The sequence below is a fragment of the Poecilia formosa genome, unplaced genomic scaffold (assembly GCF_000485575.1).
Source record: "Poecilia formosa unplaced genomic scaffold, Poecilia_formosa-5.1.2 Scaffold258, whole genome shotgun sequence".
Classification (NCBI taxonomy): domain Eukaryota; kingdom Metazoa; phylum Chordata; class Actinopteri; order Cyprinodontiformes; family Poeciliidae; genus Poecilia; species Poecilia formosa.
In genome coordinates, this window is record NW_006800197.1 from 744,068 (window position 1) to 756,299 (window position 12,232).

General features: G+C 39.7%; 2 protein-coding genes across 4 annotated transcripts in view; one reads left to right on the plus strand and one right to left on the minus strand.

Moving 5' to 3' along the window:
• The window catches only part of LOC103150634 (centrosomal protein of 290 kDa-like), a 62,603-nt gene extending 57,428 nt beyond the window's left edge, over positions 1-5,175 (plus strand). Inside the window, exons 44-51 of the mRNA XM_016680844.1 lie at positions 41-127; positions 826-990; positions 1,078-1,200; positions 1,289-1,458; positions 1,804-1,945; positions 2,320-2,393; positions 3,337-3,419; positions 4,806-5,175. Coding sequence (XP_016536330.1) covers positions 41-127; positions 826-990; positions 1,078-1,200; positions 1,289-1,458; positions 1,804-1,945; positions 2,320-2,393; positions 3,337-3,419; positions 4,806-5,050 — 1,089 coding nt within the window. The 3' untranslated portion in view covers positions 5,051-5,175. The remainder of the gene's footprint in view (positions 1-40; positions 128-825; positions 991-1,077; positions 1,201-1,288; positions 1,459-1,803; positions 1,946-2,319; positions 2,394-3,336; positions 3,420-4,805) is intronic.
• A 98-nt stretch (positions 5,176-5,273) lies between these two features.
• On the minus strand, positions 5,274-11,533 carry rlig1 (RNA 5'-phosphate and 3'-OH ligase 1). Of its 3 annotated transcripts, none has more exons than XM_007570324.2 (7): positions 11,299-11,532; positions 10,556-10,670; positions 9,737-9,832; positions 9,509-9,625; positions 8,353-8,550; positions 6,704-6,873; positions 5,274-5,743 (listed from the first exon to the last, which is right to left on the minus strand). In XM_007570324.2, exons 1-7 carry the CDS (start codon positions 11,386-11,388, stop codon positions 5,564-5,566), a joined length of 966 nt encoding a protein of 321 aa, XP_007570386.1. In that variant the 5' UTR covers positions 11,389-11,532; the 3' UTR covers positions 5,274-5,563. The 3 variants fall into 3 exon arrangements, with proteins under 3 accessions (XP_007570386.1, XP_007570385.1, XP_016536329.1); XM_007570323.2 differs by having other exon boundaries at positions 10,556-10,673; positions 11,299-11,530; XM_016680843.1 differs by lacking the exon at positions 9,737-9,832 and having other exon boundaries at positions 10,556-10,673; positions 11,299-11,533.
• Between the last annotated feature and the right edge of the window lie 699 nt (positions 11,534-12,232).

A 12,232-nucleotide genomic window follows, 5' to 3' on the forward strand; every position in this document is an offset into this window, starting at 1 on the left:
TTTATTTTTTTATTTTTTATTTTTTTTTCTGTTTCTACAGAATCAGGTTGCAGACCTAAAGGAGATGTGTGCGGCTCTGAAACAGGAGAGTGCGGATGCCGAGAAGAAGCTGGCACATCTACGGGGAGTAAGAGAGCTTTGCTTTACTGTGCAGACAGATGTTTTTTTTTGTTTTAGAAACACTCCAGGAACATAATTTAACATAATTTAATTTGAATTGATAAAAGCAACTTAAAACTGCAATATGTAAGTTTTCAAAATATATCTATATTTTTTAACATATTTGTTGAACTATGAATGTCATAGTGAAAAAATTGAACTCCTCCTCCCTGAGCTAGTGTTGCCGTTGAATAAATTCACAACTCCCAGTCAAAAACAACCAATCAGAGCTGGGAGGAGGGTCTTAGCGCTGTCAATCAATGCTGTTCAATGTGCTAATGGTGGAAAAACAACTCACCGTTCCAGAAAAATCGTTCATCTGCCATCATCGGTGGCCATGCTAACTAGCCTTAGAATTCATGGCAGGTTACGTCGTGGTGGACCAGCTTTCGCAAAGGTTGAAAGGCGGGGAGCATGAGAGTGATTGACAATGCTAAGACCCTCCTCTTGTCTCTGATTGGTTGTTTCAAATTGAGTGGTGCATTTCTGCAGTTTGCACTGGGCGCACTGGGAAAAGGCAGAGGAGCTCCAGTTTTTTCACATGTATAAACCTTATACTGTTATGACATTGAAAGTTTTAACAAATATGTAAAAAACATTTTTTTTATAAGTTACCTACTGCAGCTTTAAGGTTCAACATTTTCCTTAAAGCCTGTTCTCCATCAGGCTGGTTTCAGCGGCAAAACGGTCCCTGAGCTGGAGAGGACGATTGGTCTGATGAAGAAGGTGGTGGAGAGGGTGCAGAGGGAGAACGAAGCGCTGAAGAAATCCAGCGGCCGTGCAGAGCAAGACAGAGTTGCCGCTTTGGAGAAGGAAAACAAAAAGCTGAAGGTTGGCACGATGTTTGCTTTCCGCTTCACGCGGATTTTGTTTCCGGGTTTTGTTTCTGCAGATGACAGGAAAATGGTTTTCTTCCAGGCTGACTATGAGAATCTGAAACATCGAAGCGAAGCTGAGCTGAGCGCAAAACTGGAATCCAAAACCAAAGGACTGGAGAGGATCGTGGTGGAAAACGAGCGCCTCCGCAGAGAGATCCAAAGGGTGACTTTTTATTTATGTTCCATCAGTTTTCCGACTGCCAGTTTCTCGTCCATGGTCTCGTCTGAGTGTCCGCGTTGCGCTTGGGCAGGAAGTGGAGGCGGCGGAGAGGCTGAGAGTGAGCAGGACGAGTCTGGAGGCGACCAATGAGAAGCTGGAGTCTGAGCTGGAGGAAACCAGGCAGAAGCTGCGAGCGGCTCTGTCCAAAGCTGCCGCTGTGGGACCTGAAGGCAAAGCTTCCAGGGCCACTGTTGTTGCCAGGTTAGCAAAATCTGCAGAGCACTGCAAAAGTATTCACACCCTCAATCCTAGAAATCTGCCACAATTTAGGATGTTACACAACAAAAAATGGAATTTGTTTTACTGGGATGTAACACAACACGATTGGACAGCATTGTTAACGGACTCCACAAATCTGGTCTTTATGCAAGAAGAAAACTATTGGTGAAAGCAAGCTGTATAACAGGTCTTAAAGGTCTTAAAAAGTCATCATGAAGTCTAAGTTTTAGTCTTAAACGTTAAAAGGTCTAAAACTTATAGGTAAGTGAGCTGAGACTTAACTAAGGGAAAACCTTGTATCCACAAGACTGTGTGTTGGACTGGCAGGATGTTTGAGAACAAGATGAAGGAGTTGGAGGAGCAGCTCTCCCAGAAGACCTCCAGCATGTCAGAGCTCAAGCAGCAGCTCAAAGAGGCCAAGAGGCGCGAGGAGTGGGCCGAGACACGGGCAAGGCAGCTCCAAGATCAGGTACCAGATAATCAGTCGAGTCGGAACAGACTGACTGGAAACATTACTACTGCTAGAAATTATTATTATTTTCTTTTTAAGATTTTTTTGGCTCTAGTGGCCTTTATTTGATAGTTAATTGTCAGGAAGGTGGGTAATGAGAGAAGGGGGAAGACATGCAGCAAGGGTCTCCAGGGCCGGGAATCGATCCTGCGACAGCTGCATCGAGGACTAAGGCCTCCGTATGTGGGTTGTGCTTAACCCCTGCGCCACCACAGCGCACCCCCTAGAAATGATTTTAATTGTATGTTGTATAATTACACAAGAAAAAAAAAACTTTCTTGCCGATGACGACAGGAGGTAAACTTTTATGCCTCTGTTTGTTGCTCATTCAGGTTGACGTGTTACAAAAGTTTCCAGCAGCTCCAAAGACTAATGTGGGGAGCTCCAAGGATCTCCAAGCTGTCAGGTATGTAAATTATCTTTATGTGATTTTTGTTTTTTTTCCATCATCACTGCACATGTATTAGGAGCGTATTGTAAAACAGGCACTGTGGGGGGAAAAATGGACTCCTAAGGTGTAGATGCTTCATTTGAATAAAAAATGTTTCTATTTGAGCTAGCTTTGTTAGCATTATTGGGGCAGACTTACACAAAACACAAATGGTTTACTAGGTCAGTGTTTTTCAAAGTGTTTTTCAACTACAAAATGGACAAGTAAGTGTCTGAAAAAGACTAAAGGAACTAAGAACTACAATTGGAGTGATATAAAATTTTATGTGTGATTAATTTAAAAAAATACACATTTTCTTATAATCAAAAGAGAAGATTGTGGTGAAGAATTTTTACTGTCTGGTACTATATTGTAATAGGAGCATCTGATGATTAAATTAATAATATATTACCACACAGACCTCATGGGCAACTAAAATCAGTTTAGCATTCATTCTAAATCAAAGTAATAATTATTGAATAGTGAATAAAAGTGAGAAGAAACATTCTAAAAGTTGACATTTACATATTTTGTTGCATTGTCTGTTTGTTTACAAAGAGTGATCACCATCCAGAAGCTAGTGGTGATTAATTAGGGGTATTAGAGTGAAGAGGGACAGAAATGCATATGTTTCTTTTTTCCTTCCAGTGTAGTCATGAACTTCTTTGTGTTGATCTATGATATAAAATCCCAGTGAAGTTTGTGTTTGTTATGCAACATATGGGAAAGTCTAAGGGAATGGATGCTCATACAAATCAAGAAACATAATTTTCATAAAGGTTGGTGATCATTGGGAAATTCTTTAAAAGTCAAATAGAATTTATCTGAATCTTAAACTCGAGATGCTGCATGAACACACACTTAATCAGGGAGATGACCAGTTGATGATGCAACTAAACTCATATTTATTTGTCTGAAGACTGGAGAGTGCCGAGCCAGAGAGGACGACCATGGAGCCGAAACAGAACCTGGAGCAGGATGCTGGAGCTTCTCCAGAACCTGGTGAATCTTCACTTTTCCCCGACTATACTAATGCTGTTCTTTAACAAAAACACTCACCGTGACGTGACTTGAACTTAATCTAGTCAAGCACCTCGTGCACATTCTGTTGTTGGTTAATTACTATTTTGCCAAAAGTCACTTTCCTTTACACATGATTTTTAACGTAGAGTCTGCCACCAAAATGTTTTAGCTTCAGCCTTTCCAAAAAGGCTTTCTACAAGGAAAATTTTGACCATTCTCCCACAAGTGCATCTGGAAGGTCCACTGATGTTGGACAAGAAGGTCTCTGCTCCAATTCATCTCAGAAGTGTTCTGTCTTATTGAGGTCAGGACTTTCTGCAGGTCTGCTAGGTTCTTCTCCACTAGACTCACTCGTCCATGTGTAAAGCTTTGTTCACACAGCAGGGTTCCATGCTTAATTCCGATGTTTGTTTTTCTGCGCGGTCGTTCACACTGCTAATGAAACCATACCGCAATGAGAACGGTTTACCACCCTGAAGCAACCCGCGTCCCAATAAGAACATCATTGATGTCACACAGCAGCGCTCTGTTTACAGAATAATGGATTGAGCTGTTTATTGCTCACTGTTAGAGTTTATTCAGAAATAGGAGCTGACGGTGCTGTCACAAAATCACAACAAAACAATATTTAGTCTAGCACTAACTGCAACTTCCGTACAGAGGCCTGCTTGGATGCATAGGCGGAGCTAAGAGTGGTGGGGTTGTGACGTGATGCGCTTCACTGACAGACTTCTTTCATAAGTTCATGATTAGCCGGATATGGTCATTTTCAGCCACTGTCTTCGTCCATATTTACAGGAACTGACTTCTTCTGGTGCAGAATTATGGCTCATGTCTCACGTTGGTGACACAAAAGTCAGACAAAATGTGAAAAGACTGTTCAGACTGCGGACGTACATCTCTGAATTAGCACCACATATGGAAGTGGCATAAATCGCATCATTTGGGGCTGAAAAGATCGGAACTGGGTCGTTCAGACTGCCGTGAAAAAGCCAGATATCATAAAAAAAATTAAAAAAAATTCTGATTTGCCTGCTGTGTAGATGTAGCATTTGTGGACTTTGCGCTGCACACTGGTGTGGAGTTCTTTTCAACAAATGGGCCATACCTCAGACTGGTCCCATAGAGTCAGGAGATCAAATTATAACTGAATTGTACTGAAAAACAATCCCACAGCAACATTTCCTTTCCCCCAAAACCTTCCACTAAAGTGAAATTAGGTAAATAGCATTCTTCTGGCAAACTCAGATAGTCCTGTTGATTGTCAAGAGAGAGGAATGACTCAGTGATGTGCTCTCAGTCCTTCTAGCTGTGTAGTGGAGGTTAATGTGAAGCGAACCCTGATCTCAGATGTTGCATTCAAAGGTCATGGGAACCTGAAAAGGCTCCTACAAGCTGCCGAAAGCCAGAAATCTAAACTCCAAGCAGAGGTGAGAAAGCTAAGGAAGGAGCTGGGGAACTTCGACCCGAACTTTTTCGAAGAGCTGGAGGATTTGAAATACAACTACAACCTGGAGGTGAAGAAGAACATCCTGCTGGAGGAGCAGCTGAGGAAGGTGTGCGATCAGTTTGGTGTGACGGCTGAAATGCCCAGCGTGTCCATCAGCTAACGCATGGTTGCCCAGACTGTTTTACTACAAAGAGTTTGCTACTATTCTAATTATGTTCTGTTTTTTTTTTTTTACTATCAAAGTCAGGAGAAACAACCAAGCAGCACTTTTTTTTACTGTTTTTGTTTTTTTCAACAACAGCTGTGTTGTTACAGAGTTATAGTTTTGTAATTATTTATAAGGAACTCCTCTGTATTTTCCAATTAAAATAAGTTCATTTTGAATGGTCAGAAGTGTCCGTTTATTCATCACACAACAGAAGATTGTATGTACAGTATTTACAATAATACATTAAAGTCATGCACTTATTTTTCAAAGACTATTACAAACCGTCTTTATATTTCAATCTGAAACACTGTTTGGTTGAATCTTCATATTTCACCTTCAGAATGAGGACTCTGTCCATGGAAAACCTTTTTTTTTTTTTTTTATTAAGACTTTCTGCTAATTCTGTTCTCCAAAGATAGTTTTTCTGTTAGAGAGCGTCATCCTTGTCGTCTCAGAGGTTTACGGCTAGAAGTGCACGTCCTGAAGTCGACTGAAGCGCTGTCCGTTCAGTGGGGAAAACCATGACAACAAGCCCTCGCTGTCGCTGTAGGCTGCGGACGCTCCCCCGAGGCGGACCACCGCGGGTCTGCTGCCGAGGCGAGTTTCACCGTCCGGCCACCTCAAGCCCAGGTGATGCCGGTGGATCTGCAAACATAAACACACACTGACTCAACCAACCAGCTTCAGAGATGCAAAGTAGGGCGCCACTGATAGCAAGGTTTTCTGGCTGACCAATGATCTTTAAAAAACGATTACAATTTTTGGCCGATACCGATTTTTTATTTATTTATTTTTTGTTCGTCTGAAAAGTCACTAAAAATAGCGACAAAGTTGTTAAGTTGGAAACGGTGGAACTTACTGTTAAGGGCACACGTGTGCACATGACCTGGTGGTTGTCGAGGGAGATAAGATCGGTTTCATGTGCAACTATTGGCCAATTACTGATTTCCCAAAATGAAAAAGGCAGTATTATGCATTTCCCAGCAATATATTGCCATTTTATAGCACAATTAAGAAATGTTTAACTTCAGTTGTTATAAAAATGCTATATACATATATCAAATGCCTTAAAAAGAAATTTGACCTTTTAACTTAACTTCTTGAAATTGGGCCTCTGTCTTTTTAAGAAACTCCTGCTTTTTCTCAAACTCGGCCTTCAGGAAGTCTTTACAACATGGCTCCTCTATTAACCCTTTAATAACGTTTTTACCAGTGAAGTAGCTCCTATAATGAGCTCAGCAGATGCTCAGTTCCACCAGGTGTTTGCTAATTGCTGCTGGTTAGTCTGAAGGAGCTGAGTGAGGGAGTCATGGCAGAGGGAAGCTTGGAAACAGCAGCTCGGAGGAGGAGCTTCTTCTTGAAGGCGGGGCTAGGTCCACCCAGGCGTTTTGCACAGTTGAATGGTTGCCATGAAAATTAAAGGATTCATCAAACATGCATGAAAGAGTCAAAGCAACACTCCAGATATGTTTATGATGCAGGAATAACATTATATGTAAAGCTCAAAAAAGTCAATCATACAAAATACTGCTCCTTTAAAACATTTGAAAATGTTTTTATAGAAACCTAAACATAGCCTCAGTGGCAGAATATTGGCTCCCCCACCTTAATCAGTGTGCCGTCGTTGCAGTGCCAAACGATGCCCTCCACTCGACCTTCACAGTTCTCCTGGAACCAGGAGCTGAGCAGCTGGAAGTTGACAGGCGGAGGGTTCCTAACCGGAATGCTGCCATGTGGAACCAGGCAGTGGATGGGCTGCTTCTTACTGCCCAGTCCTGAACAGAGCAGACGACTAGGATGTACATGAAAGGCATCAAGTCATTTTAAATGTCGGCATTGAAAAACGTCGCCTTAACCTCAGCTGGATTTATTTATATTTTTTATATTAAGTACAGTTCAGGGTTGATGAAGGTACATTCTGACCACAGTGAAAAGCTGAATTTTAAAACTGAAAAATATTTAAGAAAATAGGCATGCCAATTTATTAAAACTGTGTCTGCAAAATTCACTTAAGAATGAAGAAAAGTTGTGCAAAAGAGAGATGGACAAAAAAATTCTCAGATTGTTTGTTTACCAAAGCGCCTGGCACTAACTAGTGCGACTAATGGGCACACCACTTCTAGATAATGTTTCTAATTTGGGATTTTATTTTAATTCACATATCTGTGACATAATTATGCATTATAAGATTTTTCATTTGCTAAATCAGCGGTGCATTAGGGCCAGTGTAGATAGAAATAATAAAATAAAATAATAAATTTACAAAAAAAAACGCTGAAATTTTTAGATTAATCTCAGACTTTTTTTTGGGGGAAAAAAAAAAAATATATATATATATACATATATATATATATGGACATTTCTCAGTGGAATTTTTTTTACTTTTGAAACTCTGAAATTTCTAACTTTTTTTCTAGAAATCTAGGATTTTTCAAACTCAGAAATCTCCATGTTTTGTTTTCTAGAAAATTTCTGAGATTTTTAGCAAAAATATACTTCTCTTTTTGTCTTTCCTATCAAGGCAATTCTATCAAATACTGAGAAAATGTGTGTAAACTTCTGATGTTCAAGAACTTAATAAACCTCTGGCACATTTTCTCTCACTGTTGTGGCATTTAGAAAAAAAATAAGTGGTTCTAGTAACTGTAAATGACCTAATATAAGAGACAATCTGGCCTTATTTAAATTCAAACAGTGAGAAAAAACATTTATGTTTTTTTTTTCATTTTTTCATTCACTGTATGTAAAGCTCTGCTCTCAAATGCAATAATATTTCAAATGCAATAATATTTCAGGCCAGTTAAAGGGTCTTTGATGGTCTTTTATATCTGTGTCTGTAATATTTCATAAGCTCTAAGATGCTAAAGATCAAAGGGAATCATAGTGATTAAAATAAGAAAAGTTAGAAAAGTCATAATTTCCTGTTTTCCAATGCTAGGCCAAATTACTCAAAACATTCTCAGATGACCAACTTTATGTGTGTGGGGCGGCTTTTTTTTCATGCCATTAAAAAATCTCATTAAGTGTAACAAAACAGACGTTACTTTGTAGGCTGTAATCCTGAAAAAAAAAAAAGAAAGGTTTTTGAGGTCCAAGAAACATAGGTTGCATGCAGAATGATTATTAGAGACAGAAACAAAATTAAAAATAATGATAATAATAAAACTGAAGAAAAAGCAATAATAATCCACGGTCCAGTGAACTCCAGCTATGCCTCCCGCCGGACCCAAGCGGCCGGCGCTCAGCTGCCTCACCGTATGGGTTTCCGTTGACGTTGGTTCCGATGAGCTCCAGCGTTTGCTCCTGGAGGTCTGCCAGCGGAAGCGCTGTGATCTCCAGCAGGTCGTCGTCGTCGCAGCCAGGCTTCAGAACCAGAGCCACCCCGAGCTCATAATCCACCACGGAGGAGTGCCAGCAGTACTGCTTGTTGCTCTTCTGCACCGGGACCCAGCCTGCAGTTGCACCATCAACAGCCATCTTTGTTGAAACTCGGCAGCAACGTGTTCGGCCGTTTCCTAACTGTCCCCCGATGAACTGAGACGCTCAAAGTGCTAACTGAGGCCAGTACGGTCTGTCTTAAATGTGGATAATCTCTCTCTTAGTAGAACAATATACTTCATATTTTCAGGAAATGACTTTAGAAACCCTTCCTGTATTGATGGACATCAACAGTTGCTGATGTCTTGCCTTACTTTGGCGATGTGTTAATGCTTCAAACCGTTGAATACTGTTACTTTCCTTCTTGAACACATTAAAGCTGCTATATGCAACGTTTATAAAAATTATATTTCTTTACATATTTGTTAAAAAATGTGAGACAGATAATCTGTGAAAATGTTGACTCCTCCAGCTCCTTGCTGTGCTGCTATTGCCGTCTGAAGAAATGCACCGCTTCTGACAACCAATCAGAGCCAGGAGGCGGGTCTTAATGCTGCTAATCAACCTCCTGTTTTATTGTTACTGGAAAACGGTGGCTATGCTAACTAGCCTTAGCATTCTCAGCAGGTTCTGCTACCAGAAACTGTAGCGTAGCAGGTAACTTCACACAGTCAATGATTGACAGCGCTACGACCCTCCTCCTGCCTCTGATTGGTTGTTTCTAGATTGCCCTGGAAAGAAGCAGAGGAGGTAGATTTTTTTCTGTCATGACAGTTTTAAAACATGTTTTTTTTTTTTTATAAAAGTTACATACTGCAGCTTTAAAAGAAATTCAGATTCTAATATCCCACTGTAGTCTTACCAACGTTGAGTAAAAAATGGCAGTTTTGAATTAATTTTCACTTTCTGTTCTGTTGAACTTAAACTACAGAACTATATAAATATCTGATAATTTCTCTCATATTCTTATAAACTAAACCCTTGAATTAAAACTGGACTTTTTTTTTTCTTTACGATAGAAGGCATCAGAACCTGGAATGTGTCCGTGCTCGTCAGGAATGGGATGTCCGTTGCTATGTTTGACTCTGTGAGCAGGAATCCACGACTCGGGCACCATTTTAAAATCTTCCTCCACATTCCAGGAGAAATCTGGAAGAAAATCCAAAATGCTGAGATAAATCATCAGAACTCTGTTGTTCCTATTAATTAGTCCAAACCACTGGAGCATGGGAAACGTGTACCTAGCTAAAGTGACGGTACCTTTACAGCTTTTGTGAGTATGTTGGTGCTTCCTGAACCTCTTCTCTGCCTGCTTGTTGGGCTTCCTGTCCAACCTGGCCCAGAGGTAAAACTGGCCTAATAAAAACAGACAACTACAGTCATAACGTCAATAAAAAGCCTCTCTAATCACCTTTTATAATAATATCATTGGGTTTATTAACACAGACAATTCCACAAAGCTTTAAGGTCTAAGCAAAAACCCCAGATTTTTTGGTTTTTCCTGAAACAATGAAACAGGTGTCCAAGCTGTGGCCCGGGAGCCATTTTGCATGCTCTCGACTGATTGTGTATGGCACCTGACTTCAGTTTAAGAATGATACAAATCTGTCCCTCTGCTAAATTTAACAAGCATTTTCAAAGAAAGCATGACCTAAATTCTGATTTTTATTGATCAGAATGAGGGTCCATCTGAAAATATGGCATAAGTTTATGGGGAAGAAGTTCATAAGTTTCTTACTTCTTCCTACTCCTTTTCGAGCAGGAGTAGACAAAAGAAAAAAAATGTGTCTTTTGCAGTCCTTGTTCATGTGTTTTTTTATACTGCTACCATGCTCTAAATAAATTGTACATTTTGGTAATAGAAAATTAACTAAATTTATTTTATTAAAGCAAACCTGCAAAACCCTTTAAATTTTGGATCTAGAATAATTTACAGCAACAAATCTATTTAATTTGTTTATTGTTGAGTAGGTGAAATAAATACTTTTTTTTTCTTTTTTTGGCCCGCAGGTCCTTTTGACTTGACACCCCTGATCTGATCTAGAGCCCTATAGAGTCAATACTCTGAGAGGCACACACCTTGATAAACAGCGACGTAGCAGCAAGTGCCATCCAGTTTTTCGGTGGCGAAGGCGCAGTCTACGTTAGCCTCTAGAGCCACAGGGTTCACGTTTTCAGTTGCAACAACCTGAAACTGCTGAAGACGAGACAAAATGGGGAGTATAAAGAATACAAACTGAACCTCCTTAAAAGTTGTTCATTCCACAAATCTGACCTCTATGGAAGAATGGAAAGAAAGTCATGAAAGTCCCACTTAAGAAAAACATTTAGAAGAAGACATTCTGGTTAGATGAGGCTAAAATGTAACTTCTTGGCTTCGTGAAACCTCTGTTCAAGAACACTTTCTGTTCAGTCCGATAGAGTTTGACTATATGTTGTTCTACAGGGCATTGACGTAATAAGAATGCTGAAAAAAATGCATGCCGCACTTTTAAGCATTTTTATCGTTGTACACTGGAAATACATTGCGTACTGTGGGCAGGGAGGGAACAATCTAGATCGTTAAAGTAAGCGTTTCGCTTTTCCTGAAACTTTTTTTGCATTCTCCATTCATACAGACAAGTACTCTGAGATTGTTGGAACCTTTTTGCTGCACGAAAAGGTTCTTTAAGTGACCCGAAGTAAATGAAACACATTCTGAAAACATTAAGGTATGGCTGCGGAAGAAGACCGCTGTAGGTAGAGAGTGCTGCGGCCTGCAGTGTAACAGTAGCAGCAGAATCAATCAGAGGTTGATACTGGTGATGCTGCTTCTCGCTCACCTGATGCTCGTGTTTTCTGGACGCTTCTTCCTTCACGTCGGTGAGAAAAACACACGGGATTTTCTGCTGAACGGAGCCCAGGCGCCGCATTGCTACTTCCGGCTTTATTTTCACTGGAAATGTTTTGAATTAACCTCGAAAACAAACAAAAAAAATGTCAGCAGCTGCTAGTGGGTTAGAATGTGTGGATGTGTTTTCAACTTGACGTGACTCTTCCTGTGAATTCTAAGGGAAGACTCGTTAGCGCCACTGTGTGGCCTGGAGGGAAGTTGCACAACAATGAATCGCTGTACTGGATTTTTTTTAAGTTTTTTTTTTTTTTTTTTTACATGGGGAATAAAATTATTTAAGTTCAGTTATAAATTGTTTTTTTTTTTAAATAAAAGCAGAATCTCAAATGTTGTCAAGACAAATTACAAAACAATGATTTAAAAATATATATATGTGAATAAAACCAAAATTTTATCCACATTCAATAGGAAATGCTACTTTACATGAATAACTGTTTTCAAATGGGCCAAACACCGAGTAAAACTCAAAGAGTTCACATTTGTAAATCAGATGTGGTCCAGAGTATAACGACTGTTAAAGCATGCATACCCTAGCTATAAAGCTTTCAGCTGGCTACATAACAGCAAGACATGCTCTATCAAATGATGAAATAATCTAATCATTTTAAGACTACACTTGCCATTAATGATTCATTCTAATTTAGAGAAACCTTATGTGATGTTAACAGCCCAAACTGATTTCAATTATAGTTTGATTTCTTTTTTATTGCAAACATCTGGAATCTTGTCAGTAAAACCTTAATTCCTCATTCGCCAATTTATTTCCAGATCATTTCAAATTAAATTGCCCAAGTGTTCCAACCAACTGGATTTCATCAGAGCATGACTGTGTGTTAGTTTAATGTGTCCGTTTGAGATGGTGT

Excerpts from the sequence above, each read along its gene's own strand:
- rlig1 (XM_007570323.2), bottom strand. The coding sequence starts at position 11,388 with ATGCGGCGCCTGGGCTCCGTTCAGCAGAAAATCCCGTGTGTTTTTCTC. Across the intron at positions 6,874-8,352 it reads CGTCAACGGAAACCCATACG|GACTGGGCAGTAAGAAGCAG; the intron begins GTGAGGCAGCTG and ends TGCTCTGTTCAG. Across the intron at positions 5,744-6,703 it reads ACGACGGCACACTGATTAAG|ATCCACCGGCATCACCTGGG; the intron begins GTGGGGGAGCCA and ends TTATGTTTGCAG.